This window comes from Cyprinodon variegatus, unplaced genomic scaffold (assembly GCF_000732505.1).
Source record: "Cyprinodon variegatus isolate N-32 unplaced genomic scaffold, C_variegatus-1.0 Scaffold610, whole genome shotgun sequence".
Classification (NCBI taxonomy): Eukaryota; Metazoa; Chordata; class Actinopteri; order Cyprinodontiformes; family Cyprinodontidae; genus Cyprinodon; species Cyprinodon variegatus.
In genome coordinates, this window is record NW_015151063.1 from 510,879 (window position 1) to 512,091 (window position 1,213).

Here is a 1,213-nt window from a genome sequence, read left to right on the forward strand (position 1 = left end):
GCTGAATGAAGGGTTTGCCACCTATATGTCCTACCTTGCAGTGGACCAAGTTGAGCCATTATTTCAAATAGTGAGTTAAGGTTTGATTCCTAATAGCTCCAATGTCAGAAGTTATTATACCAATTTACATTTAAAGGAGAAAAAAAACATAGAGTATCCATTTAATCTTCTATCTCAGACATCAAATTATTGGGTTTTTTGGTTGCTTTTTAATCTTTGTTAAGAATTTTGTCATCCCTGAATTTAACTTGCCTAGTAAATAAGAAACCTTGATGATATTGGCTATAAGAAGTGTTTTTAATTATTTTAACCTAATTTTCAGGGTAAAAAAACCCAGAAAAACAGCTATTTGACCTTTAGTCTTGTCTTGATCACCTTAAGTACCTGTAATGTTTTAAAGGTCAGATTTCATGCTTGAATACTCTCATGAAGCTCTCAGTGAAAGTAAAAAAATATTTCTGAATTTTCATTTTTAATGCTATTATTCCTAAAAACAAAAATACTTATTGTTTTGAAAATGCATGTTTGTTCTTGACTTGCATCTCATTTAAGGTCTGTGAACTGATCAACTTGACAAAGTTTAGCTTTGATGATATAAATCGTTGGTCAATTTTTTTTTGAATACCTAAATCAAAGTACATCTGTATAAAAAAATCTTTCATTCAGCAAACTTTTTCCTCTAGTACCGTAATTAAATGCATAAATGTGTCGTTAAATACTGTTTTGTGTTTTACAGAAAGAGATATCAATCATGAATGATCTCCACAAGGCATTTGAGGATGATGCTCTGCAGACATCCCATCCTCTCAGTCAATCGGAAGAATTTAAGGAACCTAGTGAAATTCTTGGGATGTTCGATGCTATAAGTTACTGTAAGGTAAAGTATCACAGAGAAGGACACATACATTAGAACGATTAACCGTTCCTATAGGATTTTTATGTCATTGTGTTTGAGGGAGCTTTCCATCAGTCTGCTGCAGACCTCCTAACTATAGGCTCTAAACAGCATAGAAACTCAGAGGATAGTCCAGTATCTTTAGAGTTACTTTATCCTCTTCTGTTTTGCTGAGGGTCAAACATTTTCTTGGAAAGGTTTCTTTCAGATTATCTTTGTTTCTATTTCTGTAATGTTTTCTTTTCTGTTTATAATGGGATCTACTTTGTTATTCCTCTGCAGGGAGCCATGGTGCTGAGAATGCTGGCGGACCACATG

The 1,213-nt window shown here is 33.6% G+C and overlaps 1 protein-coding gene across 1 annotated transcript in view; it reads left to right on the forward strand.

Annotated features, from left to right (window-relative positions):
* The window catches only part of LOC107096272 (aminopeptidase N-like), a 25,871-nt gene that overhangs the window by 6,001 nt on the left and 18,657 nt on the right, over positions 1–1,213 (forward strand). The window contains exons 6-8 of the mRNA XM_015392853.1: positions 1–70; positions 737–877; positions 1,178–1,210. Of these exons, the coding sequence (XP_015248339.1) occupies positions 1–70; positions 737–877; positions 1,178–1,210 (244 nt within the window). The remainder of the gene's footprint in view (positions 71–736; positions 878–1,177; positions 1,211–1,213) is intronic.